This window comes from Neofelis nebulosa, chromosome 5 (genome assembly GCF_028018385.1).
Source record: "Neofelis nebulosa isolate mNeoNeb1 chromosome 5, mNeoNeb1.pri, whole genome shotgun sequence".
NCBI classification, from domain to species: domain Eukaryota; kingdom Metazoa; phylum Chordata; class Mammalia; order Carnivora; family Felidae; genus Neofelis; species Neofelis nebulosa.
The window spans coordinates 67558793-67585786 of record NC_080786.1 but is presented as its reverse complement, the minus strand read 5'-3'; the positions used below and the strand labels follow the sequence as shown (position 1 = coordinate 67585786).

The window sequence follows — 26994 nt, the reverse complement described above, 5'->3', positions numbered from 1 at the left end:
CAAAAGATCACAGTATTTTACTTTAATCCATTTTTAAGGGGATTAGTAACCACAACTCAAAAAATTAAAGTATTAATATGAACACCTTAAAAGTATTTTTTATCTCTCCTAAGCATTCATCTCTATAGATAGCACGTTCACATTCAGTTTTAATGGTCCATTTGAAATTAAAAAAAAAAAAAATAGGCAAATAACACTCTACTTTAATCCACACTGGCAATGTTACTTCATTTTGAGATTGCTTTTAAATGCTGATCAAAGAGTGCAGAAAATTCTTTGCATTGCATTTTTATACTGCATAGTTTAGTTTATTTTAGTTACAATTAAGGGACACAGAATTTTTTTTAAAGTTTCTTTATTTTGAGAAAGAAGAGTGCATGCATGAGCAGGGGAAGGGCAGAGAAAGATGGAGACAGAGAATCCCAAGCAGGTTCTATGCTCTCACCACAGAGCCAGATGCAAGATCAAGAGTTGGACACTTAACCAACTGAGCCACTCAAGCACCCCCAGAATTCTTTTTTTAGAAAATAGTATGTATTTTTGTTTCTCGGGAGAAAGGTTAATAAGTCTTAACATGAATGTATTAGGACATCAAGTGAATTACACAATTTTTGATACAGAAAATACTTTAGAAATCATCTTAATTCTGTTTGGATTATGAATTCCTCATAAAATATATTTCCCTGTCTCTTAAAAAATGTATATGTAAATATATATATTAGATCCTTAATTTACATATATTAAATATAAGTCCTTAATCCTGGGGTCTGTCAACTAGTGGCCATGGAAAGATTTTGAGAAATCCATAGCTCTGTGAAAATCTCTATGCAAATGTTTGTGTGTGTTTACACAGTGAATGATTATTTTATCATCTAAAACCTACTTTTTTACTTGCACTTTTTGAATATTTCTAAAAAGTAGTGAGCAATTAATGAAGCTTGTATTAAGTTTATTATGTTGTTACCTATAAGATGTCAGGCATCGTAGAAGTGGAGAGACTGATACCAAGGGCTAAATGTGTTCTTAAAATGAATCGCATGATGTTGGATTTTTTCCCAATCATGAATTTTAACAAACCAGGCTCTCTGTCCCCCTGCAGCTGAGTGAGTTGTTCAGTAGTCAAAAAATCACATCTCCCAAGACAGATGTTTATGGCCTCTACTCATATAAATAGGACATTTGTAAAATATTTAAGTAGCAAAAAATATATTGAATTGCAATGTACTTCGTTTATGTAGACTCCCAGTCAAGTTATTTTTTCTTGAGTGCTCACCAACTCAGTGATGCTTTTATATGCATATAGATTGTCCTTACACCCCAGAACCCTGGGCCTAATCTCTTGAGGCCAACACTTGCCATGACGTGTCATTCACATACAATGCCTGCAGTCATAGCACACACGTTCTGTCAACCTGCACCTTCTTAACTGCTTTGCTGTGCACCTGCTGCAATGCAACCAGTCAATTTGGCAGGAAAGATGGCCAGGAAATCCCCATGCTGCCTTCTTGTCCACTATGCAAGTATTTTAACGTGGCACATTCAGTATCAGTAGGGGAGACTGGTCAGGAGGCAATGACACTCTGTTCTCATATAAGAGCAAATTTGTGAAGGAAATCTGGTGTTTTCCATAAAAGCTGCTCACCTAAACTGTGGTTAACATCTTTGACATGTGCACATATGCTCCCGTGCAATCTGGTGAATGGGCACAAAGCCTAGACTATACAGGCATACATGTTCTGAGCTGCAGTAAAAACAGCATACAACCATCCACTCTGTTTAAAATTTAGCTAGCCTTAAAACTCACTGGTAATCAGTGGACTGGAAACATGTTTTATGTCAGCTCAGAAAAACAAAGTCAGAACTGCAGTAGCTGATGTTTACTGGGAACATACTATGAACGAACAACTGGAATTTTCCAAAGACAGTAGTCATGCCACAATGCTTTGTACAAATGGTTTCTCATCCCTGAAGTAATCTGTCCATTTATTTGACAGTGGAATCCTTCATTTAAGGAGGAATCAGGTATCACCTTTTTTGCTTAAACTTCCCTCCTTCCATTTATTTGGTTTCAGGCATGAAGACTTGTGTACATATGGTAACTTAAAAACTGATAATTGCTTTAGATACTGTTGTGAGAATAAAATCAGGTAACTTAAATAATATTGCCAGGATTAGTACCTTGCATATAGTAGCATTTCCATACCTCCCTTTACAAACATGAACTTTATAAAATGCCTAAATCTCATGACTAATGTTTGATCAAAGGCACTAAACTGACTAAGGCACTTTATTTCACATAATTCTCAATGTATACCCTTGGAGAAAGTTATAATGCGGATGAGAGACAATCTACACCTATCATTGGTTTCTCTTCGATGTTAAGATTAAACAAAAAATAAATTTGGGTTTCTGGGGCACCTGGGTGGCTCAGTTGGCTGGGCATTCAATTCTTGATGTTGCTCAGATCATGATCCCAGGGTGGTGGAATGGAGCCCCATGTCCGGTTCCACACTGAGGGTGGAGCCTGCTTGGGATTCTCTCTCTCTCTCTCTCTCTCTCTCTCTCTCTCTCTCTCTCTCTCCTTCTCTCTGTCTGCCCCCTCCCCTGCTCCTGCACTCTCTTGCTCTCTTACTAAAAAAAAAATTTTTTTAATAAATTTGGGTTTCAAAATTTTGCTTACACATGACATGTCTAAAAATTAACTGTCTATAACATATCCCTACAAGATTATACCCCCATATGTGCAAAAATTTTAGTGGAAGCTAAAAAAACAGCCTCCAAATTAAAGCATACTTTTGAGAAAATTGCACTTTTTAAATAAAGAAATAGACTTCTGTATTTTAAAAATTATATTTTGAGTTGTAGGTTTTTTTTAAATAAAGCTAAATGAAATTGATTTGTGCAAACCATTGCATCCAGAGCCACTATTAAGGGCATTATGTACATGGAATGCTTTACAGAGTCTTTTACCAAGGGATTTAATTACACTGTGGGTTAGGAAGAAAAGGGTAGGGAAGAAATGGCTGAAGATTACTACTCATTAGTTCCTACTGTGAGAAGGTAGGGGGTGCCCTGTGGCAAGAAAAGTCAATATAGACTCCCTGCTGATGTTCTTAAAATAGTATCTTAATAGCTGGGGTTATAAAGATACCAAGGCCCCCAAAGTGACCACACAAGGCATCACAGTATCTGAGCAAATGGCCATACCTTTAATTAGATTCCAAAGTTCAAGAGGGAGTGATTCTACAATGTTATCAGAGAGTTCTGAAGCTCCATAAGCAATAGATAGATAGATAGATAGATAGATAGATAGATAGATAGATATAGATATAGATATACTATATCTATATAGTCTATTACCAATATCTATATAGTATATAGTCTACTCTGTGTGTGATTCTATCTATATATCTGTATAGATATAGAGATATAGACAGAGTGATGGTGACAGTTACACACACACACTTACACACACACACACACACACACACACACACACACACACACACAAAAGACTATAAGATACTGTGGTCCACAACTCATTGAATTTAGCTTCAAAAGCTCTTAACACTGTATCTGGCATATAATCGTATGTCTGTAAATATTTGTTGAATGAACAAATGCCTAATACTAAATTTGGTATGTTTAAATTTAAATACAAATCTTACATTAAATGTTTTAAACTTGAAAGAATTTCCAACTTGCTGAAAATAACAACTTAAGAAGCCTATATCTAACCAAAACCATCATTACATGAGTCCTACAGACTTGGGTTTGAATCCCAACCCTACCACCTAGTTCCTATATACTCTGGAGACTTTCATAATCTCTCTGACCCTTCTGTAAAATGGAGAAAATGAGACCCATTCTCACATGGTGGATGTGAAGCTTAAATCTGGCCATTTAGTTAATGTGTTTAAAGATGTCCATCCCCTAATAAAAGTTCAACATATAGTAACTATCATCATCATCATCATCATCATCATCATCTTATCAATGTTAGATGTCTGTTTAATTTTAACAGAATGGAACTTTTTACCTATTTTACTGATTCAAGGACAAAAAATGATGAAATGATTACTTCTAAAATGGTAATTGCAACATTCATCACTCTATGTAAGTTTGGAAAACCTTAAACATACTTTTTTAAGTTCCTAATTAAGCCCTCCTATTTTTGTATTAAAATATTAGAGATAATCAAGAGTACCACTAGAGAATAACTTTTTCTTAAAACAAAGTAATATATTTCTTAACTCACATGTGTGCTTCCAGTTTCCAGCAGAAAGTTGTTCAGAGATCTTTACATCTCTTAACATTTAAGTGACCCAAATGCAACTAAAAACATCCTTTATTGTGAATGTATTACCTTTGATTCCTCTGGAATTCTTCACTTTTAGTCTGTATGTCATACTTTCACTGGCTACAGAACAAGAAAGAAACAACTTTCTGATGTCAGATGCTGAAGATCAATAGCTATTTCCCAAAGTTTATGGCATAATTAAAATGTATAACAGGAATAATTTTCTCTTTAAACCCTAAGGCTAAGCCTAGAATTATTGACTGAGTCAAAGTTATGTGGTGTAACATTTTTTATTATGTTTATGGATAATATAAAGGAGTTTATGGCTTTTACATGTAATTTGTTAAGTTAAAAACACTGAAGAGGAAATATCCATTGCATCAGCAAAGCATCAATTGTTTAAAAACCTCTTTAAGGTGTATTTTGTAGAGGTAAATCTATATTCCTTTATACCAGTCTGTGGTCACCTAAAGCTTCAAACTGAAGGTTAATGGTCAAAACATTCTTGAATTTAGTAGAATCCATTTACTTCAAACTACTTCTTCAGAGCTTTATCACCTTCAATAAAAGTGCCAGGAATGCAGGTATGATGGAAATATCATAAGGATGTGTGGGTAGGTAGGACAAGAAGAATCAGGATGTACCCAAAGAAAAACACTATTTGTATACATGAGGTTAAGTGAGTTTGTGCAGAATATAGTACCTATAGAAAAACAGATATATCAGTTATAGAATGGACTGGGAATAAAATATTTTTTTCCAGTAATAGAAATTAAGAGTCACTAACTTTTGTATATGGATATAAATGGCAACAATTTGAAACATTCCTTGGGCAGTCCTGTGTTTTTGTTTTGTTTGTTTTTAAAGGTAGCTCTTTAAATTTTTTTTTTAACGTTTATTTATTATTGAGAGACAGAGAGAGACAGAGCATGAGCGTGGGAGGGGCAGAGAGAGGAGGAGACACAGAATCCGAAGCAGGCTCCAGGCTGTGAACTGTCAGCACAGAGCCTGATGCGGGGGTCAAACTCACAAACAGCGAGATCATGACCTGAGCCGAAGTGGGATGTTTAACCAACTGAGCCACCCAGGTGCCCCAAAGGTGGCTCTTTTAAAATGGTACACCTGGGAATGTGGTGATTAAGAAACAATGAAGTCAGATATATCCTAGATTTAAATCATAGCTTAGTCTCTCGTTGGTATTTACTAAATGTCCAAGTGTATTACTTGCCCTTTTCATTATTATCAATGTTAATAACATAATTATACAAACTCTATTGGTAAGCGTCTTAAAAATTTTGAGTGGATAAAAACTGACCCAACCTTATTTTGCTTTCTTCAAACAGAGTCAAATGGAAGTGTGTCCCTATAATCCCTATCGTCTCAAAGGTCTGCTACATTTCATGCTGTAAGGCCAGTATTACATATGGGCAGTTTCCAAGTGTTACACAGATGAGAAGATACCACTATAAAAGCTTATTGGCAGTGAAGCCTGGGTATTCCGTTGTTTTTAAAAAGCTTGATGATTTTGTAATAACATGTACTCCTTCTAGTTCTGCTATAGTCCAGGGGCATGCAATCTGAAAACAATAGCTGGAGTAGGCTTACTGGGTGGTGCTACATGTTTTAAAGTGTAAATCTTCCAGAATAACAATCTCTAATTCTGCAGACAAGCCAATAACACACACTCAGTTCTCTATGAAAACTGGCTTAATAATCAGCCAGCATTTTTTTTTTTTCCTGTTGCATTCCCATATTCACTGACACTATCTCCCAGCCTCTCTAGCCAGACTTTTTATTTTTCTTTCATGGAATCAATACCCCACACACAGCCCCACCCTAACTGCTGGATGAACTCATCCCTTATTGCAAAGATGCAGTCCATTTGGCATAAGCTCCATCACCCACTCCACTCTATAACTCAGCAGATCTGTCTTCTTAGTCTTCTGTGTAGAAAGTTGCCCTCCTGCTCTTTAAAGTTACTCTAAAAAGACCAAGTCCTCATCTTCATCAGACACACCCTTATTTTAGCCCCTTCACCTTCTCCCCCGACACTGCTTCCTCATTTGTCAAAAGTGAAAATGGTATCTATTCATAGAACTGTTGCAATGGAACTACATCCTTCGTTCACTCTTCCCCACTCTTCTCCCACGCCCCAGCTCAATCATGCCCCTTTCCCACAGCACAATCTCCTTCCAGCTCCTACAGGCTGACTTTGTGACTTCGTCTTTTCTTTTTACCTCATGCTTGATAATTCTCCAATTGTTTCTTCCTCATACCCCACCTTATCTGAATTTGAATCACCCTGTGACTATTCTGATGTTTGATATTTTTCACTATTTTACAGGGTAGTCCCCACAATGCACTTCCCTGAAAACAATGTCATCTGTATCTTCTTTTTGTCCCATGACTCCATCTCTGTTTCTTTCATTTCTGCTCAGATTTCAGAGGTTACTGTTTTTTATCACCCATCTTTCCTTCTTACTTAAACATCCATTTTTTTGTATAATCTCACCTACTCACAGTGGCATCTATGACTTAAGTTTTAGTAATTTCCAACTCTTTAATTCCATCCTAGTTTTCTCTCCCAAGGTCTACTGCCATTTTTGCAACTTAAGTCCTGAACACTTTCATCAATATATAACACTTGTAGCTTGAAGCCATTTTCTTTTTTTTTTTTTTTTTAATTTTTAAACATTTATTCATTTTTGAGAGACAGAGCATGAGCAGGGGAGGGGCAGAGAGAGAGGGAGACACAGAATCTGAAGCAGACTCCAGGCTCTGAGCTGTCAGCACAGAGCCCTAGGCAGGGCTTGAGCCAACAAACAATGAGATCATGACCCGAGCTGAAGTTGGATGCTTAACTGACTGAGTCATCCAGGCGCCCCTGAAGCCATTTTCCTTAAAACAATCTCCTATTTCTCTTCCTAAACTGTTCCCTGTCCTACATTCCCTACATCAGCTAACAGGATGATCCTCTCTGCCACCTAAGCCAGAAATTTAGTTTTCCACAAGCTCTTCCTTCTTGTGCGCTCAATAAAGCAAACACCAATTTTACCTCAAGTATCACTCCAATGCATTTTATTTTTGTCAAATCCCACCATTATGACATGAACTCAGTTTTCCATTACTGTGTGATGAGGGACAATGATGAAGATGAATTTGAAATTGAGCAAGAAGGCAGCTTTCTTTCTGTAACAAAGATATAGTCATACGATTATTTACATTTGAGTATATAATTCTCATTGGGTGGTTGTAAATCTTAAATACGCAGACACTCACAACAGCCTCTGGCACACAGTATACACGCAATACATGTTTTCCCCTACCACCACAACCAATATTTCATACTGAAATTCTTCGAGAGCTCACCTAGGTAACTCCAACCCAAGTTACAGAACTAGAGGAAATGAGAAGGAACCAGTGCTTTAGCACTGAATGACAACACACTGCTCCCAATCTCCTAGAATAGACTCTGTGTTAATTATTCTTCTTCTAGAAACATGTCTCTGTCCATTTTAAGACTTTTTTATTTGCCTTTTTTTAGTTAAGTCTTGATTTATTTCATTTTGCATTTACCATGTTAAGTGACTGCTACTTTATGCTGAACTAATTTTCATGTTAGAATAAATGTAAATAGATACACAGAAGTAACAGTATGAATTTTATCTTCTTTTTTCTGAGCATATTAAATGTATACTTATTGAAATACAGTATTATATGTTAGCTGTCGCTCCAGGCACTAGAAATACAGAAATAAACAAGTCAGCCATGATCTTTCATCTCAGAGACAAAACATAGTATTGCCAAGAAATAGGCAATACAAAAATACACACACACGAAAGAAAGAAAGAAAGAAAGAAAGAAAGAAAGAAAGAAAGAAAGAAAGAAAGAGAAAGAAAGAAGGAAAGAGAAAAGAAAATGGCTCACAATGAGCTATGAAAATAATTAAAATCAGCCATTAAGATAGAATGGCTGTTCTAGTTTGAGAATAGAAAAGATACCACTGAGATGACATTTGATCTGATAACTGAATGACAGGAAGAAACAAACATAGGAAGTTTAGCCTGAACTACCAATACACAGTCTTAGAGGTCTCAGTTTGGTGTGTTTGTTGGAGAAAGAAAAGTCCAAAACTGTTGTGAGATTCAAATAATCTGCTTAGTAAATCTCTGCCTTGATTTTGCACCCAATAAATTCTAGTTCTTTTCCCCTTTATATTTATGTGATTATAAAGACAAATTATTTACCATCTAATCAACATAAGTAAATGCAAATTTCATGTGAAGACTACTTTTCCAGAACATTTTATTAACTAAATACCAATCTTATTGTGGGTTATGTTATCAAGTCACATAAGACTATTTCGATAAAAATAGTTTAGTAATTACAAATTCCTAGAAATATAAACAATATTATATTTGCTAATCAAGAAAAAAAATAATGCCTAAAAGAAATCCACAGAAAGCAAATGGTAAACTGAAAAGAATATAAAATATGAACCCACAACTTATGAGAACACAGCCCTAAGAATAAAAACATTATTGGGACGCTTGGGTGGTTCTGTCGATTGAGTGACAGACTCTTGGTTTCAGCTCAGGTCAGGATCTCATGGTTTCCTGGATTCATACCCTGTCCCTGGCTCTGTGCTCTGGGATTCTTTCTCTCCCTCTCTCTGCCCCTCCCCTGCTTGCATATAAGCATAGCATTATTATGCTTATATGCATAATATATATAAGTATAAATACATATATATATGCATAAGCATATGGTATTACTTAAGTGTCTCCCCTGCAGTTTTTACTGGATTTTATATAGGTATTTTATGTTTATTTTGGTTAACTAAAGGAATCAGTACATTCAAATCTGTGGCAGATCTGGTTGGGGAGTGGGGACTAGGTGGTGTACAAACACAGATTAAGAATAGAGGAGAGCACACTGGTGTTAATAATATTTATGTAGCATTATAAACCCTCTTTAAAGATTTTATAAACTTCAAGTGCACTGAGGTAATGATATTGCCTTAAGTTTCTAATTTTGATACGAATAAATAGGAATTTGGATGAACAAAAAGAAAATAATAATGTTTTATTTATTTTTTTTTTTAGTTTATCTATTTATCTTGAGAGAGACAGAGATCACAAACCATGAGATCATGACCTGAGCTGAGATCAAGAGTCAGATGCTGAACCAACTGAGCCACCCAGGTGCCCCTGTCTCTATAACTCTTAACTTTATTTCTCAGTATTGCCTAATAAAACCCCTCTCTTCTAGCTAGGCCTGCCCCCTGACACCTATAGAAATTACTCTGATGTCTGCCACCATCTCAATGCATCCCTTGAATAAGTGATATGTGTTTATATCATTTGAACACCATAAATCTTAAAACCAATTTCTTACTTTCTTTTGTCTGCTAGGAAGCTTGAAAACAAATTTGTGACCTGTTTGGTAGCTGTATAGAATGTTCTGCCACATATTTTGTATACAAAATTTCAATTGTTATTTTAACCTTATTTTTTTCATAAGGTTAGTTATGCTTACTTATTTGTAGCCTATTTCAAAATATTAATGTTTTGAAAATTCTTTTGTTTCCAGTAAGAGGAGAATCAAGCATGTAAATAAATGGATGGATATAATTTCTATGCCTTGTCTTTGTTTATTTTGCCAGGGAAGACCTTCTTCCTTCTGACCATATATTCTACTTTACCAAACCTGCCAGAGCCAGTTTACATCCTATCTTCTCTATGAAACTCACTATAAATTCCTAGGTTTCCCTATAAATTCTTAGATAGCTAGCTGTCTGTGATTATAACAATAACAAAAAATTGGCAAGAGTGGAAGCAACTTTGCCCCTTTTGTGGCAAAATATATTTTTCTCATCTCTGAAATTGGCCACCAACAAAATATTGATGTGATGAAGATTTTTTCAAGATTTATCAGTAGTGTAAAGGAAGATAGGACTTGTTTGTGATTGCATTAAAGGTCCATAAACAAAGAGGAAAGCAGCTCTCTCTGCTTCTCACACTTTGTTTGCAAAAGAACTTACTTTTGAAAAGCCAAGAGAATCACAGAGATGGGATGGTTTCAAGACTTTAATTCTCAGAAATGAATCATTTACCAAGGTCTGAAGTCACACACCGAAGTTGATTGTGTTGTTTAACAGGTGTACACGCACATCTTTTGCTTATTTACATGAATTGCATTAAGTTCAGAAGTTGACTTTTCAAAATATTTCTCTTTTGGGATTTTTTAGTAGATGGGATTTTGTACTATACTCTAAGTCACATTTTTGTTGTTGTTATTGTTGTTTTGTGTTTTTTGTTTTTTTGTTTTTAAGTACACACTAGACAGCTTGCACTACAGTGACCAGGGGTTTAAAGAGGGCAGGTGAATTGTATTTCAATAAATTATAAAGGCATCTTAAAGTGAGCTCTATGCCCAATGTGGGGCTCGAACTCATGACCCGAAGATCAAGAGTCACATGCTGTACCAACTAAGCCAGCCAGACATCCCTATACAGGTATTTCTGAATGCACCTTCTCAAGTGTTCAACTATGGAGATGGTTAAACATCTATCAATAAAGCAACAAAATAGCCCTGGCTAATAAAACTATTTGCACATACTTTTCCTGAAGAGAGATTAGAAGCTGGAGGGATCGAACTGAAGCTCAATACCCCTTTAAGGGCTTTCATCCTAATCACGTTTTCTTTGCAATCTTGTCAGTCACCCATTTTTTTCTTCTTCTCTCATGTATCAAGTGTAATACCTTGCAATAATAAGTCAAGTATGTGCTTGGTTAATCCTCTCCCCAAAAACTGATACAAAAAAGGCTGGCTTACTGTCCTACTCAATTAGCCAAATTCGTTTTAACTCTTTCCAAAGCTAGAGAATAGGCATACAACGTAATAATTATAAGGTGTTTATGCATGTACAATCATCAGATCATTACTTGCACCCTTTGTTTTATTTCTTTAAGAAAAGGAACAGATGTAAAGACAGATCCAACCTTTTAAATATATGGAAAAATTTTCATTGCATTATTAATAATAATGTTTAAACAATCAAGTCATCCTGTAGGTATGTGTCACCTGCTTTTCAAGAAGATTTTATAGTGACTTTAATTGAAACTTAAAATGTTTCCCTTTAAAATAATTGCAGTGCCATAAAATATCATTTAAATCAAAGGAGCTTAAACCGTGCTTTTCAGAACATTTAAAAGTCCAGGAACAAACCCTAAATTTCAAAGTGTTTGAGAATTGGCCTTTCCCCCAGCAGCAGGTTTTAACTGAGTACATGTTTTTAACCACCTTTATCTAATGTTCCATTCAAGTACATTGCTTGCTGTTTTATTTCTAGTAAAGCAAAGATCTTATATCCATTTAGAAAGACAAGAAAAAAAGTGCTCCTCAGCTCAGTTATGCTGCTTTCATTAACTGTTTCTTACACATTATTTCAGAGTTCATCTTCTAATCTCATTGCCTCCTCCAGGTATTCTCTCTCTGGGAAAAATCCCCCAGCCATCTTCCCAGGCACCCTTGCCTAACCCATTTAGGTCAGACTCACCTGGGATTTCATGCCTTGACATTTTCTGCAATTTTACTTGCTCCAAATGTGCTCAAATTTATCCTTAGAAAATAAGGTCTCTTCAGCAGAGCTTCTGGGAGTTCCAACTCCAAAACGCCCTGTTGCCTTAATATGTAAATTTCAACTCCAAAATGTCTCAGGTCTTCAAGTGTTCCAACCTATCAATTAGAGCTAGTGAAAGCTTTCCTTCTGGAACACAGGTTAAACAACAGCTTCTTACACTTTTCCTGCTTAAAAATGCTGTGAAAGTTCTGTAGACTGGGAAGGAGCAGTCCTAAACTGGTTAGTCCTCTTTGGGGTTTTAGAAAGATTTCAAGGCACTCACAGGCATGGTTTACGATGATGAATGCAGAGATACTTTTTCCACCACAGAAGGTAAACATGCACACCAAACCAGTATAACAGGTCAGGGTACACAGTACTGTTACCCTCCGGCTGCAATTTAGAAGCACAGACACTAAGGCACCTTCTTGCCTAGATATTTTTCTTCTTTTCGTAGCTCAGTAGAATATGTATAATTTCTAAAAAACTGTCTGAATCATAAGAAACATGATACATTCAATGCATGTGTGTCTGGACTTTCATGCTGATGCCTCTGGGCTGTGGTGAAAGTCAACTAAATGTCTTAAAAACTAATGTAACTTTAATGGAGTCCAGAAAAATTCCAAGCCTGGATGGACCAGTCTCATAATAACATGACTGAATACTGGACAATTCTTTCTGGGCCATAACTATAGACACCTTTCTAAAAGGTGTCAATATTGAAAGCATTCATAACCCTGATATCCCCTTTTGAAATAGGAAAGTAAATGCCTCCAGAATGTAATGTGCCAAATTCCTCTATTAAATTATAGGCTCTGGGCAGCAAGAGTGGAGACCTGGGTTCTGGCAACTGCTTCTGAGATAGCAAGGGTAATTTTCTTGCCTTCATAGGATCTGTTTGCTAACTCTACAAAGTAACAATATTGGACTTGAGGCCCTTTAAGCTCCCTGGTACCTTGAAAATGTTAATATTCTACAAATGTTTTTCTCCCCTAACTCTGATGGCCAAATTCTCCTTCAGTGGCTTGCTGAAAAGTCCTCTCTTTTCTGCTGATTGTTCTTTAGAACTGGCCTTGGATTTCACAGGGTCTAGTCAACTCTTCTGGACTTTGAAACATTTTTCCCCATAGCTCTAGTCTTTTGTGGCCTGTACAATAGCGGTTTTCTAGATCTAGAAAACTAAGAACTGGTGTAGGAAGGGAAGCTATAATTAGAAGATGCTCAAAAACATGTAAGCAGCTGGTAAGTAGACTTCCAGAGTTACAAGTGTGTGTTAGACAGTCCAGGGGAGACCCCCACTCAAAGAAATCTCTCTCAAGATTGTCTCAGCCTTGAACTCAGAGATACCTTTTATTTAAATAATTCCAAAAATGAATTTGTATATCATATCCTTCACAAAGAGGCAGGTGGCCTTAGATATGCTTTGACCAAGGAGGAATAGGAGGGAAATAAAATGGAAAAAGCTCATGTGGACTGAGTTTCTGAGGGAGGGGGGACTCATCGGATAAGGGACACAGGTGGATAGTGACAGATTCTTTCCCTCTCTTACAATTCCTACTAGGGTCTGCTCTGCCTGTTGCTAATAACCCTGTAATAGAAAATGCATGTCCTTCCTGACAGGGAATACAGGTAAGGGGCATTTTTATGTCCAAGGGTAGCCTCTGGAAAAATCTTAGCCTAAGGAATTTTCCAGGGAGCTGCCTGCCTAGGAGGAAGTCGTCACCCTCCTGTCCTTCCAGTCATGGCCTTTCACTACTATCACAGATTTACCACGTGCTACTCAGCGGGACATGTGAGTCTGCAGGTATTACACAAGGGAATGTTGCTTCCTTTCCTCAGCAAATACAATGCTCGAAAAGCATTTGCTCCCATTCCTGTTGCCATATTATATCTTATTTATATTTTCAAAAATAAGAAGAAAGAAATCTAGCATTTTATCCTATCCTAAATAATTCTATTTTATGAATCCTGAGAATATTATGAGCCTTCTCATATAAAATTTTACATTATTCTCTGTAGGGTTACTTTTCATTGGGACTGAAATGAAGAGATTGTTTTTTATGTTGGAAAAAAAATAATTGAGATCTGTTCACATGAAGCTGAAGATAACCTTGGAACAACTTCACTTTCATTTGGGAAAAAATAGGTTCCTAATACCATAGCTGCTGATAGCTTACAGGTTGTAAAGTGTACCCTTACCTGGCTACCAGGGTGTAAAACCTACAGGAAATAGCACTAAAATGAATAATCTTTGACAATGTCTATGGCTAGCCCTCCAAGTTGTGAGTAGACATGGTCACAGTCTAGCCACACGGCATTAGAAAACCACTATTCAAAGCACATGATGGAATTCTAAGGATAATCTACTATTACTTATTATCTTCATAACCAAAAAAATTAAATCATCCATATGTTTAATGCACAATGACATTAATTTGAATACAGTCATTTCTATTAAATTTGTATTCTGATAGAAATTTCATTTCTATTCTGATTATCTGTAAGCCGAGCTGACAATAATTAGTATTATTTCAGAGAACTTCAGAATCTTTTTATAAAGACTGCTAAGTCAAAGACAATATTAAACATTTCAAAATTCCTTTTTCATTTACTTCAATAATTTTTAAACTCAAGCTGAGATTGTGACAAGGTATTGCACAGAAAACCGAATGATGTTAGAGCATTCAATAAATGAAGATTCCAGAATCTATTTTGATTTGTTTTATAAGATATTAAACTTATCAAAATCTCTTACTTCTACACACATCAAGTTGCAAATTATCCCCAGAGTACTTTCCTTTATAATTACAAAAAAAAAATCCAAAAATAATTTAAAGCCAACAACTGAAGTACCTTCACTTATCATTAACTCTCTCCTGATTACTAAATTCACTTAATAATTATATGGCAAATGCAACTTCTTTAAGGTAGAAGCATTTCAATACTCCAAGAAGATGGATGTGAACTATTTGTAGATCTACCAAGGAAACATTTCAACTCAGAACAACGCAAAAGCTCACTGAAAAGCTTTCATAGAGCTCACAGGGGAAAATCGAGATAGAACTGACCTCACAAGCATTCCTTGGCTACAGGAGGTTTGTGAATCAAGGTACTTGATTTTCTACCTCAAACCATAACATTCAAATGATTTATTATAGCTCTTGTTTACAATTTTATGCATTTTCCTGATATATACTGATTATTCATTCTGAAAGTGTGTGTGTGTGTGTGTGTGTGCATTTATACTCACCCTTTTACAGTGGAACATATTACCAGAAACATAACATACATAAAACTGCCAGAGAAAAGAGAAAAAAAAAACAACAACAGAAAATCTATACACATTCTTGAACTCTAAAATAAGAAGTAAATATTACTCATGATCCTGACACAAAGAGAGACAAAGCCTGGTTACTCCTCAGTTTATTGCAATCTCTGATGTACCTGCAGGTACACCTGTACATACAGGTGATTTACCTGCACAGCCTGGAATAGCCTCTTCACGTGGTTGCCAAATAGTTAAAAATATTTTACACAAAATAATTATTACATGAACAACATTAACAACCTAAATACTTCCCATATATCTTTCCAAGGGAAGACATTACAGAGACAAAGTATACGTTATAATCACGTGCATATGATTTTCTCCATAAAACATATATAAATAAATGAATAAATAATTTCATAGAATTATGCTAAATAAGTATTTTAGCTTGTTGTTTTTCCTCAATAGACTGTACTACATGACTTTTTTAATTCATCTTTAAAAATGCTTGTTAATAGCGTTATATATGCAGCATTTAACAAAATGTTTTTTTTAGGAAACATACAGAAATAACAATAAAATTCTGGGATTCTTGAGCAGATTTAGTGGATAAGGGATTAAAGGAAATAAAGAAAAGAAACACAGGCATTCTGGAAGGTAATTTAACTTTAGAAAATGAACACTACACTTTTATGACCAGGCGTGTCTACGATCATCTGATTCTCATATATGTTTTATTTCATGTAGTCATGTTCAATTAAATGCCCTAAATAGAAAACTGGGTGGTTTGGGGATTTTCTTGATGGTAGCTTCACAAGACATAACTAAACAAATAAAAATGTTATTAGTAGATTTAAAAAATATCTTGATCAAAATGTCTCTTGTAAAGGTGACAAATAATTCAGACAACAGTAGACTACTAGAAATCATTGCAACAAATAAGCATTATGTCAAGTTTTTATTTGTTTTTAAGAAGGACCTTTTCTCACTCAAAAAAGTGAAATGTGTGAGCCACCTTGTATTGTTTCTATCAACAAGGCTAACCATAGAAGCCCAGTCAAGCCAATGTCAACAAAGCCAATCCCTTCAAAGGACAAAGGTATCTGATTAAGTAAGACCTGTAAAATAAATCCCCTCTCCCTAACTGATAGGCTCTCCTTTGAGATCCTGTTTTCTACCTTAAAAAAAAAAAAAATGGTTAGATTAGTATATTAATACAAAGACACTTAGCTGGTAAATCCCAGAAATGGCAAAAGTTGATTACAAATAAAAAGTCCATAAGAAGAGATAAAATTAAAACAATATTCGTCAATGTTGGTAAAGATCTAGCATGAAAATGCACGACAAGTCGGTCACACCATTTCTCCAGCATTACATTGGAGAGTAAAGATAAGACTTTTCCTACTCTCCACCAAATTTGGGTTTCTGTGTTGGTTGAGTTTTTGAGCTCAAGAGACAGCCAGCTTCTTTTGAAACTAGAAAATTTGCCACCTCTTTTCCTCACACTCAAAGCACACCCTGAAACTCGGCAGGGGCACAGGCAGGCATACACACATGCACACACACACACACACACATGTGTGCGTGTGCACGTGTACACACACACACACACACACGAACACTTTGTAACAGAAACTGCTTAAATTTCGGATTGGAAGCATTTCAAAGACTGTTGGCACTTACCTTGCAAAGATGTGTTAGGTAAACTTGCTTCATTCTCTCCCATTTTATTATTTCTTTTTAAAGGGGGCCAAGCAGTTTCAAATTGTGTCAGTTACCCTGCAAGCTTTGTGACCTTCTGACTTTCTACTGTAGTATTGTAACAGTATACTACCTGCTTTCTTCTGTGAATAATTACCATTCTGCTTCCTGAGTTACCTGGGCTTGCAGGACCTGTTTTAGTATGAAATGAGATCACATCCTTTGATCCAATGTACTGCTATTAATGTGTGCTTCACAAAATGTGGCTTTGTTTTAGTTTTGGTATTGACTTCTAATTCTCTACTTTCACTTTAGTCTAGAAACGTATTTACATTTTCCCTGAATGTCAATACTACCAACACACCATGGTGCAGGGCCAGAGTTTTGTTTGTTTTTTAGTTCTCCTGACCTGTTTCTCTCATAGAAATAAAAAAAAAAAAAAATTAAAGTGAATTTTGCAATGTTCGTTTAAAAAAATACAGACATAATGAACAGCATGGGAATGAATCAGTTTTGTGCAGTGGTGGAAAGACAGTCTTTGGAGTATCTTTAGTACTAGCTGTGGAACTATCCAAGAGGGGGCTAGAACTTCTTTGAGTCTCAGTTTGCTCAACTGTAAAATGGGGATGGTATCTATTTCCAAAGGTTCTTATGAAGACTGAAAGCAATAATGTATGTGCTAAACACTGAATGGCAGATGATAAACACAATAGAGGCAATATTTTCCCTCCTCCCCTCCTTTTCTTCCTTTTCCTTTCATCTTCTTCCTTCTTTCTCTTCCCTTGTCCTTCCTCCCTCTGACAAGTGGAAAGAATGCCCAAGTAGAGCACTGATGTCACTATGTCCTGAAGCCAGCTGTCCTACTTATTAACTGAGAGATCTTTAAAATGTGATACAATCCAATCTTGGAGCGCCTCAAGGTCCTCATTTGTAAAAGGATACTGGTATTTGCATTGCCTTTTTACCAGGAACAGAATGAGTATTAATTTAAACTATTGTGCTTCAAACAAAAAATAAGCTCTAGCAAAGATAAGCAACAAATCAGAGATTATCTTTACTCATTTGTAAAAGTGAGAGAGGAAGTACATCACAAAAGTAAATCAATTTATTTAAGCTCTGTCTCCCATAAGGCATCTAGAACAAAAGACAATCTCTAACTTCTCCCTCCAGAATTTCTTAAAAATTTTAGCTTTGTTCAGACTAATTTAAAAAAAAGCCCAAGGTTCAAACATCTTCTCCTTTAATGGTTCTTTAATTTTCAATTTGAGAAGAATCTGTATACCATGTTTGCTAGCTTATTAATGAAAACATTGATTATATAAGTTATGTAAACAGAAAGGTAAACAACTAGAATAGTTACTCTCAAAAATATTAGCAATAAAAACAAACGTGACATAAAAAAATCCTCATCACAGTTAATTTACATTTTTGTCATTACTTCTCTGGGTCTCAGTTTCTTCATCTATAAAATGATCTGGAACATTTACTGTCTAAGCTCCATTCTCTCATGATAAATGACAAAACCTCTGGTTAAAATCTAAGTTGTGGTTCATTCCAGAATAGTCTTTTGCCTACTACAATTGCATAATATATATATTTTGCTACATACTTTACCAAATATAACTGGAAATAGAATGTTTTCCAATAAAACCATAATCATCACATTCTGACTTCCCCCATAACAGGAGAAACACACATATCAATCCTCCCTCATTATAACAACTTGGAAATGTATTAACATACCTGTCCCAGGCACCTAAAATTAGTCAATAATCAGTATAAAGTACCTCTTATCTACAAGTTGAATTATGGAATGTGTGAAGTTACATTGAAAGGAGAATAAAGAAGTCCTATTCTAAGGCAGAGGAAAAACATAAAAACACCAGAACCCCCAAAAGTGCTTGTAGCTGCCCAGAAAGTAACATAAATGTATACTCAATTATACTGAAATAGCTTCAATACGTATAAAATGCCATGCATTCACTTACTCATTCACTCTCTTTCTCTTGTGCTCCTCATATGTCTGGAAAATTCTCCTCTCATCACTTCCTCTTTGCTTTACTAATTCATATGCAGGAATTCTTCTTCAACCTAATCTTGGTTGAGACTTCCTCTATATGCTCCCAGATGCTTCTTAACAACTTGGAATTTTCCTTTCACCATGGCTCTTATCACGTTATATTGTATTGTATGTACTGCTTATTTCTGTCCTTAGGAGCTGTTGTGTTAAGAGACCTTTTCTGTGCCCACCACTATATCCCTGTAACTGTGCTTGGTAGCACAGTTCCTACCTAGTATTATTCTTTCAACAAATGTTATAAAGATGAATAAAATTACCATAATCAGAAAGGGTGAATTGAGGGATCTCAAAGAAAAGAAAGACATAGATTGGCAAAGAAGATGATGAAATATAGTCCAGTAGGAAAAAAATGCCAAATTAAATTTCAAAAGTGAAAAGAAATGGGGGTAACCATTTAGGTTTATATGCAAGAGAAAATAATTAAGAACTGGAAGGTAAAAAGGGATTAGGACATTTATGAGAACTCCCAAAAAATAATTAAAGTAAATGAAAGACGAAAAAAAAAAATAATGAATGCATTCATTTAAAATATACATACCCGCACTCATACCAAAACCAAATAACATTGGTAGCATTAGCCAAAATAACTTGACTGAATGGTGAAAGGAATAGTAATTATAAAATTAACAAGACTTTTGGAATATTGGGAAGAAAATCTATGAGAGTGACTGAGATAACACATTTTTTTAAACCACTTAGATGACTTAAGAGAAAACAACATCTACAGCCATATAATCTTTTTGTGTTTCTAACATTATCTTTTTTTTTTTTTTTTTTTTTTTTTGTAATTTTATTTACTGTTTAGAGAGAGAGAGAGAGACAGAGTGTGAGCAGGGGAGGGACAGAGAGAAAGGGAGATACAGAACCTGAAGCAGGCTCCAGGTTCTGAACTGTCAGCTCAGAGCCTGATACAGGCCTCGAAGCCATGAACCATGAAATCATGACCTGAGACAAAGTTGGATGCTTAACTGAGCCACCCAGGCGGGCCATCTAACATTCTATTTCTAAAGCAAACTTCAAGGAGAGAGTGGTCACAGAGAAGGTTATAAATGTTATCCGTTATCTCAGAGTGCAGTTTCTACCTAGAAATTACCCAAGAGGAAGAAACCAATGTTAAAGTTTAAATCTGTCATGGGCAGTTATTAAAGTGATTATGTAGTTCTGTTTTTCAAGGGAAGATACATGTGAAAATTTGGAAAAAAAATTATGAAGTCATTCAAAATTATGAATGTTGGCATTGTCCTATAAAACCTGGAGTCCCGGGTATGTAAAAGTCACACATTTAGTAGTTACATAGACCTGGTACTGATCTTGTCAACGAAAAGTACAACAGTAGGAGAACAAATAATCTGGTCAAATTATCCATATCCATACATATGGGTATCCATAGATATACATGAAGAAAAAAGGATTAGAACTATCAAAACTGTAATCTTCTAAATCACTATGAGGAGGAAATTCCATGGTTAGCAACCAGAATGGATCTTTGAGATTATCCTTTCAAGAATTAGGTAGAGGTGCTTGAAGAGTGCCAAAATATACCACTCTAAAATAGGTCTCATTGGCATATGGATTATTTTGAGCTAAGTGCCCTTGAGAACCAGCAGACACATGAAAAGTTCTTTTCCTCCTCTCACTGCCTAAAAATAGAGTATAAATTTCTTCTTTTGTAAAGAAAATTTACATGTATAAAGGAAATTTCCATTTGTAAAAGTCGGAGACAACTCTTACCACTTGAGAAACAACCTTCCTTACAATGCATTTTCTTCCCTCATTTTCCCATAACTTGCCTCTCTTTCCCAGGAGCCCCAACCCCTTTCCATTGTTTAGCCTAAAATGGTGTAAACCTCAATCATCTGTCTCCTGGAGTCCCATTTCCTTGTGAGACTCCCATGTAAATCTACAGAATTACAACTGTTCCCCCATCCCCCTTCTCTTGTTAATTGTTAATCTCTTTTATCAGTTTGCTCAAAGGCCCAACCAGTGAACCTGGGAGGGTAGAGAGAAAAGTTTTTTTTTTCCTCCCATACACGCTCTTTTATCAAGAATATATACTGGTGGTGTTTATTTCATGCATTTTGGAATAAAGTAAACCTAGTTTCTATCCAGTCCTGCTCCAATGTTTCAACTGTGTCAGTCTGTTTCTTCATCTCTAAAGTGGAACTAAGTAACAGTACTTTGAAAGAAATTAAATGTTAATTTAAATGTTCAACATGGTCCTGACTGCCTTAGTCTCTAGAGCATGCAACTCTTAATCTCAGGGTCATGAGTTCAAGCCTCATATTCGGTACAGACCTTACTTTAAAAACTTCAATCAATCAATACTCAGCATGGTATCAGGCAAATATAGGATGGTTAGTTTTTAAACATCACCTCAAAATAAATCCCCAATCCTGTCAAACCACCCCAAATGTGACAAATATTTCAAATATTGGAAACAGGACATAAAATTTTCTGAATTGAGCCTAGTTTTCTTAAAATTCTTTCTTGATTAAAATAAAGCTGTCAACAGTGTAAAAATGAAAAAGTTTGCACCCTGGTATGATGAACCATTTGGCTTTAGACCCAGGCATTTCATCACTTAGCATTAAAAAAAAAAAGGCCTTTTAAAAATGTTTTTGTTTTTTGAGAGAAAGAGAGCAGAGTAGGGAAAGGGCAGGGGATGGATAGAGAATCCAAAGTGGGCTCTGTGCTGACAGTAGAGCCCCGTGTGGGGCTCGAAGTCACGAACCATGAGATCACGACCTGAGCCAAAGTCTGACGCTTAACCAACCTGAGCCACCCAAGCACCCCAGCAGTTTTGATTAAAGATTCTTTGTTGAAGCAGAAATTTTGTTGTTTGATGGTAGCCAAGACTTTCTAGTTTAGGGCTGTCTGATGCTCACAGCTGCTAAATGCTTGAGTCCTACCAGAAATAAGGCAGGTCAACTAAGAAAGGGGGAGAATGTATATACCATACAAGAAGAATGGGTAGAGATAATAATATTTTCTCATGCTAAGCAATATTTGCTGAACATATTCCATGTCCTCTCTTCCAGATCTGGGTATGACCATTTACCCAACTGCCCTAGACAGAAACCGGATTTATCTTTAGCTCTATCCTCCCACATTCCCCAAACAGTCCTAAGTCCTTAACAATTCCATGTCCTAAATGTCATTGAAATTCATCTTCTTAACTTTCCATATCCTCTAGGTAAGGTCATTATCATCTCTTGCCAAGATAGAAACTCCCTAAATGAATTCTCCCTCTCCTCTAATCCATCCTTTCTATATCTGTTGAGTCATCTGACAGATAAAGAGTGATCTTCCTAAAACACAGTCATGTCATTTCCATGCTTACATATGTTCACTGGTCCCACAGCTTACTCAATAATGTCAATACATTATCACCACAATTTCTATCCCATTGACTGCTAAATCCCATTATCATCTAATTCATTTAACTTCAGCTTCTCTGACATTCCCAAGCACATCTGATATTAATTCTAATTAGTTGAATACATAATATGTACATAATCAAATTTACTTTCCTATACCTGTGAATATATATAAAGCTGGTCAAAACAATTAAGGTACACTCAGTGCTTTGTATTAGGATTGACTGGTGAGCAAAAGTAACTTAACTAAATTTTTAATTCTCTATCTTTTTTTCTTCATAAAATTGCATATAGAATCTTAAGAAAATTTGTATTGATGGAGAACAAAGAAAGCAACTACTTCTTTCAGTAGTAAGATATATCTATCAACAAGGAAACAAGTAATAATTAATGGCAAGGAGAGTATTATCATTTTCATGATCTTTCCACTACAGTTTTATTAAATGAAAAAGCCAAGAAACTATATAAATTATATGCTAACACACACATGCACACACAACAGGGTTGCTTAACAATTACTGGTGGTTTATAGGCTATTTCACATAATTAAGATATACAATGACTCATCTAAAAATAACAGACACACGGAGATGCCAAGTTGGAAGTCAGGTGGGAGTGACACTACAAAGCATTCTAATTTGCTGCTGGGAACAACACTCTTCCAGTTGTGGAAGAACTGCATAACAAAACATTAAATGAAAGCTTGTAATCATAGTGTATAGTGACTTATGCACTTTTTATGAGGATCCCATGAAATCTTGGCTTACATGCCAGAAAATTTTAAAGCAATATACTCTTGTTAGCAATCTTAGCCTCATCCATGTGAGTCTACTGATAGTGGGAAGACTAGTTATGATAGCCATCTAAGTATCATCTAAAAAAAAAAGAGAAAATAGTAAAGTTTAAATGTATATTTAATACTATCATGGAACTATAAAAGGCAGTATACACACACACACACACACACACACATACACACTTGATTAATTTATGTAGAACTATTCAACAAACTCTGGCAAAAATCCCTCAAGAAGAACCCTGAGGAAAGCATTAAATGAAGACACATGCTAACTGCTGGGGACAACATAGAATGATGGACTTTTCAATTTGAGAATGTTAAATCTACAATAAGGCTGGAGAAAAATCTCCAGCTAAACCCCTAGAACACCAAAGTTAAAAGGAACACCAACGTGATAGAATGATTTATCTAATCTTTTTAAAATGCAATCAGAATGCTCAAATGATATTAGCTTGGAGATAAATTTATTTGCTCAAATCACCCCGAAATGACCAATTCTCAAAAAAGTTTCATCTCCATGTCAAACAATGATCTAAAACAGCTCTGAAAATATGTTACCAGTACAACTTAGTCATTCATGATGACAGTTGAAATGTCTTCCAGTCTTCTGCCTCTTAGCCTCAAAGAGCAAGACAAAATGAATGCCAACTGTGCTTCAGGAATTTGGCAAATACTAACTAGATGAGAACAACATTTAACAGCTGTTGGGGGTAATGGCCTTCTCTGCTAAGGTGAATCTGAGGTAAGAGGTGAGGTTTCTCATTGTCTTTAGAAACATCCTCTCCCTTTCACTTAACATCTTAGTAATAGAACACAGTAGTAACTTAAACAATCACTTATTAAATTTAACAGGTTTCAATTCATGAGTATGAACAAAAGTGGTCAAGAATAACTAATTATGGGGAACCAAAGAGAAAGAGTTTATCATTTTGTTACATAATATTTCTTTAATTTTTAATTCCTGGGGTTTTTTTTTAATGTTTCTTTTTCTTCCTCTTCCTCCTCCTTTTTTTGAATAAAGTCTAAGTGGAATAACAAGCTTTCCTAGGGAAAAAAAAAAAAAAAGATTCCAGCAGAACTACTTTTGTTCAACATCATAATGGGCCACTACTTTCTACTGAGAATGTTTTCTTTCTGAAAGCTCTTCTGCTTTCCCTGCTGACTACCAGCCAGCTAGCATTGTTGCAGGATTAAAGTCACCAACCTCCCCCTAAGTAGCTAGTACTTAAAATAGACTTTCTCTCAACTGAATGTCTGTCTTTCCTATGGTGACCAGATTTACAAAATGAAAAAAAGAAAGGAAAAAAAGACAAATGAGGGGAGATAAACACAGCTTTTCTGGATGGATTTTATAGAACAACAGGCTAAATGGGTAGAAATCTATATTAAAAAAAAGTATTCCTGGGACACTGGGAAATATGGTATCTGATCACCTTGGACAATGAAGAGATCACATGTGAGCAATTTTAAGAATGAATAAACATAAAAATAGAGATACATATGCCATTGCTAAAGGTACCTCTAAATAGTTATTATGCCCCTCCCACCTCTTATAAAACTTTCAGTCTTCCTATAGCCTATCATATCAATTTTTATTTCCTTAACATTTCTTCTTTAAAAAGCTGGGCAAATACGGCTCTGTTTTCCAATTCTCAAGCAGGTATTGAGAGCATTTCTTAGTGCTGTTTTTAGATCTGACAGATTCATAAGCATTTAATTAATACTTGATTAATTGAAAACATAATTATATTTCATCTTTCTCCAAAAATCCTTAAAATCAAAGTGTAAGGGAGATTATTAATTACATATGTTACTAGTATTCTGCTTCCTTCCGAAGGGGTCAGGATATGCCGCCCCAAAATATGACACTTTGGCATAAGGACTGTTTTGAGCTAAAGGCAATTAGCTCTCTGCCTTCTCCCCTTTCTATTTACATGCAGGACACAAGTTTCCATCTGTAATCATGTTTCCCTCTCCCTTAGCAGGAAGAGAATTACTGTGGAAACAACTCTTAGTACCTCAGATAACTCCTATCTGAAACAAAACAAACAAAAAACTATTAAATAACCCTTGTTTTTACAATGTGATCCCTCCCCTCCCCATCCCATAACTTACCTCCCCTTACAGAAACCCCAAACGCATTTTCCTTTGTCTAGCCTAAGATAGTATATAAGCCTCAAATTCTGTCTCCTAGAATCAGATTCCTTTGTGAATTCCCAGTATGTATGCATGTAATTAAACCTATTTTTTTCCTCCTGTTATCCTGTGTTTTGTCAGTTTAATTTGCAGGGTCCCCATCACTGAACCTAAGAGAATAAAGAAAAAAAGCTATCTCTCCTACCCCTCTTTTTTTTAGTTTTCCAAAAATCTAAAAAACTCTTTTTACTTCAGATTGGTGATAAATCAAAAATTATAATGTTTTAAAGTTCACAACGGTTTGAAGAAATGAACCGACATTGAATTACCCCTATTAGCACCTAATGAAACACAAGTTAAATGGTGAAAACAAAGATGACAGTGTAAAATCCATCAAGAAACTGGAAGGCAATTTAAATTATTAAAGTTAAAATTAAAGAGAACATTCTACTTTCTAATTTAAGAGTTATTTTATGACACCACAAATCTAACCTTATGTGCCCTCAGACATTTGTTTGTCTGGATACTTTTTTTTTTAAAAAGTTCTGAATGATTTTAGGTGAGTTATTCGTTTTCCAGTGGATCCAGTCTTGTTTGATTTGTTACTTATTTATCCTCTGAAGCATTTTAAATATACAACCTTTTACTTTTTACAACCAAGTCACCTGAGCTTTCTCTCAATTTCAGTGTCCAAATATAATGTAAATATATAAAATTGTATCAATATAATAGCTCATCTTCACCAACAAGTTAACCTACTCGAATTGCTTTATTTGAATTTCAATTTGGTAATGAGTTAAAGATGATTCCATTAAGTGGCCCATGTCAATGGAGTTCAGAAATTTTCTGATATGAAGAGGAAATTGCCTTTAGCAATGCAAGTAAACATTTTTTTAGATGTTTATCATACTGGCTGTCGCCATCAGGGCTCTGTGTGTGCAGCTCGCCCTGTACCATAGTGTAAGTAAAGCCCTGTTGCCACCACCTAAAAAAACAAGAAACAAACCAAACCATTTCTTGTAGTTCTTGTCCAATGATAAGGAATTCTATCAGTTTATCTGAGAAAGTCCTTACTTAGCTTTTATCCTTAAGAGATATTTTTTTATACATTGAAATATTTATTTTTCTTTCACATTTTATGTATTTTCCCCCCTTTGTCATCTGGGTTACAGTTTCTGGCAAAGGAATCTGTGTTTTTTCTTATCCTTTATGTTCTTTATGCCATGTGTCTTTTGCCTCTTGCTGTTTTTATGTATTGTCACTTGTTTTTAGTCAATTTGATTATTATGTGACTTGCTATAATTTTATTTGTGTTTCTCATGCTTGGAGTTTGCTGAAATTCTTGGATTTGTCCACTTATAATATTCACCAAATTCTAAAAAAAAATCTGCCATTAATTGCTACCTTCAATATTTTGTCTCTCCTTCCTTCACTCTTCTTTCCTTCTGGTACTCTAATTACACACACATTATAAAAAGACACATAGATATAGATGTAGATATAGATAGCCAAGGAGTTCCCTGGGGCCCTGTTAATTTTTTTCAGTCTTTTTTTTCTTTTGTATTTATGTTTGAATAGTTTCTTTTGCTATGATTTTCAGTTCACTAATGGTTTCTTCTGGTTTACTATTCTACTGTAAATCCCATCCAGTGAAATTTTCACTTCTAATATTTTATTTTTCATTTCTAGAAACTCTAATTGGAACTTCT

The 26994-nt window shown here is 35.3% G+C and overlaps 1 protein-coding gene across 7 annotated transcripts in view; it reads right to left on the bottom strand.

Moving 5' to 3' along the window:
• Positions 1 to 26994, bottom strand: part of NAALADL2 (N-acetylated alpha-linked acidic dipeptidase like 2) — a 1364408-nt gene that overhangs the window by 918949 nt on the left and 418465 nt on the right. Inside the window, exon 1 of one of the 7 annotated variants that reach the window (XM_058730526.1) lies at positions 16876 to 17821. The exons of 4 other annotated variants lie outside the window; for them this stretch is intronic. In XM_058730526.1, coding sequence (XP_058586509.1) covers positions 16876 to 16908 — 33 coding nt within the window. In that variant the 5' untranslated portion in view covers positions 16909 to 17821. Of the gene's footprint in view, positions 1 to 11861; positions 12254 to 16875; positions 17822 to 26994 lie in introns of those variants that run through there. 2 more of the 7 variants (XM_058730527.1, XM_058730528.1) reach the window with 2 other exon arrangements.